This window comes from Agrilus planipennis, unplaced genomic scaffold, assembly GCF_000699045.2.
Source record: "Agrilus planipennis isolate EAB-ADULT unplaced genomic scaffold, Apla_2.0 scaffold44, whole genome shotgun sequence".
NCBI lineage: Eukaryota > Metazoa > Arthropoda > Insecta > Coleoptera > Buprestidae > Agrilus > Agrilus planipennis.
The window spans coordinates 1,367,380-1,369,684 of NW_020438939.1; the positions used below are offsets into that span (position 1 = coordinate 1,367,380).

General features: G+C 38.0%; 1 protein-coding gene across 1 annotated transcript in view; it reads left to right on the top strand.

Moving 5' to 3' along the window:
• Positions 1–2,299, top strand: part of LOC108733521 (facilitated trehalose transporter Tret1-like) — a 4,510-nt gene extending 2,211 nt beyond the window's left edge. Inside the window, exon 2 of the mRNA XM_018464698.2 lies at positions 516–2,299. Within this exon, the coding sequence (XP_018320200.1) occupies positions 516–1,849 (1,334 nt within the window). The 3' untranslated portion in view covers positions 1,850–2,299. The remainder of the gene's footprint in view (positions 1–515) is intronic.
• Positions 2,300–2,305: the final 6 nt, after the last annotated feature.

Consider the following 2,305-nt stretch of genomic DNA (forward strand, 5'->3'; position numbering starts at 1 on the left):
TCAGTCCTAAGACTGGTTGGACACGTACCTCCACTCTTTCCTATCCTGAGCTAAACTTCGCATTTCCCTAAAACTAGAACAGCCCACATCCTTAACTATTTGCGAACAGTAATCTAATCTAGGTCTACCTCTACCCCTCCTAACTCCTGTTTCTGTCTCTAATATGTCTCTGACTAGACCTAGATAATTAAACATAATATGTACCCCGTAGAGCATTTCCAATGGCAGAGAACACACCATACCGGCACCACAAATTAATATTTCAGATATAGATATGTATAAACTATACACAGTATAATCTCTGCTAGTTGAAATACTCTTTGATGATAGCACCATAAGCAGAAGATATATCAATGTTTTTCAAAACTTAATACTATAACAATACCAGGTGATTTTTATTTCTCTCCCTCTCTCCCGAACAAGTCAATTAAAAACCAATAAAAATAGAAAATCTTATAATTTCCACTTTCGACAGTATATCAACAACCTTTAATATTTACTGCTAATTCTTCCAGGTAATTTAGCATCTCTTACCGTTGGGCTCATCTTTACATGGACTTCTCCTATGTTACCGAAAATGAACAACAGTACAGGTACGTTAAACGAAAATCCTTTCGATAAACCTATTACGGACGAAGAGCAGTCCTGGATAGCATCTCTTTCATCCGCCGGAGCCATTTTTGGACCATTTGTTGCAGGATTCCTTGTCGATAGAATTGGACGTAAATGGACTTTAGTTTATATATCTGGGATTCCCATGACAACAGCATTTCTAATGTTGGCATTTGGTAAATTGCCAGTTGTATACTACGTGGCGAGGTTGATCGGTGGTTTGGGTTTAGGGACAGTTTTCACTGCTTTACCTATGTATATAGCAGAAGTTTCTGAAGCCTCAATACGAGGAGCTCTGATGTCGTTTTTTAATATTTTTGGAGTTAGTGGGCAACTAGTTTGTTATGCGTTGGGACCTTATATACCAGTTATGTGGTTCAGCATAATTTGCGCTACGTTTCCAGCTGCTTTCGTGATGTTGTTCTCGTTCTTTCCGGACAGCCCTCACTATTTTATATTGAAAAACAACATTCCCGCTGCCAAATCATCCCTTGCAAAACTTAGGGGTACGAACATAGGAGGAATTGAAAAAGAATTTGCAGTAATTAAGGAGAATGTGGAAAACGATATGAATAGTAGAGGCTCGATAATTGATGTATTCAAAAGTCGTGCTTTGAGAAAGGGCCTGTTGATATGCTTGGGTCTCGTAAGCATTGCGCAACTGTCAGGATTTCCAATTGTCTTAACATATGCGACTGATGTTTTTAACGCTTCTGGAGGCTCAATTAATTCCAACAATTCTTCCCTTATAGTTGGCTTAGTCCAGTTCGCTACAGCTTTTACTACTCCTGCTTTGGTGGACCGAAAAGGAAGGAAATTTTTGCTTTTGATATCAGCAATAGGAATGATGATATCAATAATACCACTTGGGGTTTACTTCTATTTAAAAGAAAATGACCACGACGTGAGCAATATTGGGTGGTTACCTATCGTTTGTATGATTGCTTACATTATCACATATAATTTTGGTTTCGGCCCGATACCCTTGGCGGTCATGGGTGAGGTATTCTCGGCTGATACGAAGGCTGCTGCTTCTACCATAACAGCAAGTTTTTGCTCGCTTATTGCTTTCATTGTCGTCAAACTTTTTGCTAACATACAAAGCGCTGTTGGACTCGGTGTGACCTACTGGATTTTTTCGGCCTTTTGTCTCTTAGGAGCGATTTTTACCTTTTTCTTTATGATAGAAACGAAGGGAAAAACGTTTGCCGAAATTCAAGAAGAATTAAGCCGATGAGACAATTGTAACGGTCATTTCTCCCAGCTCAGTTATGGTAATGCGCGCAGAGGGTTGAAACAATATAAATTTTTCAATGAGGTAGGTACAAAGATGGAAAAGGACCCTTTCTGGATCAATACGATAGGATACGATACGATTCAAATCGAATGCAACAAGATATTTGCAGTGGCGTACACAAAAATTACGTAAAATGTTTTATTAAACTGCTGTTTTTTTTACATCACTAACAACATTCAATTTTGCTAAAATCCTGGTAATTATCCAATATTGGGGCTCCAGACCAAAATTGCTCCAAATATTTTTTTATCAATTTCACTTCACAAATAAAAAAAAATTTTTTTGAATGATAATTTTTCAAAATTCAAATCACAGATCTAAATTGTAGGTACAGGAAGAGATGAGTGAAAAAATCAGGGGCCGAAGAGGGGGGGGGGGTGTTAATTGGTATACAAG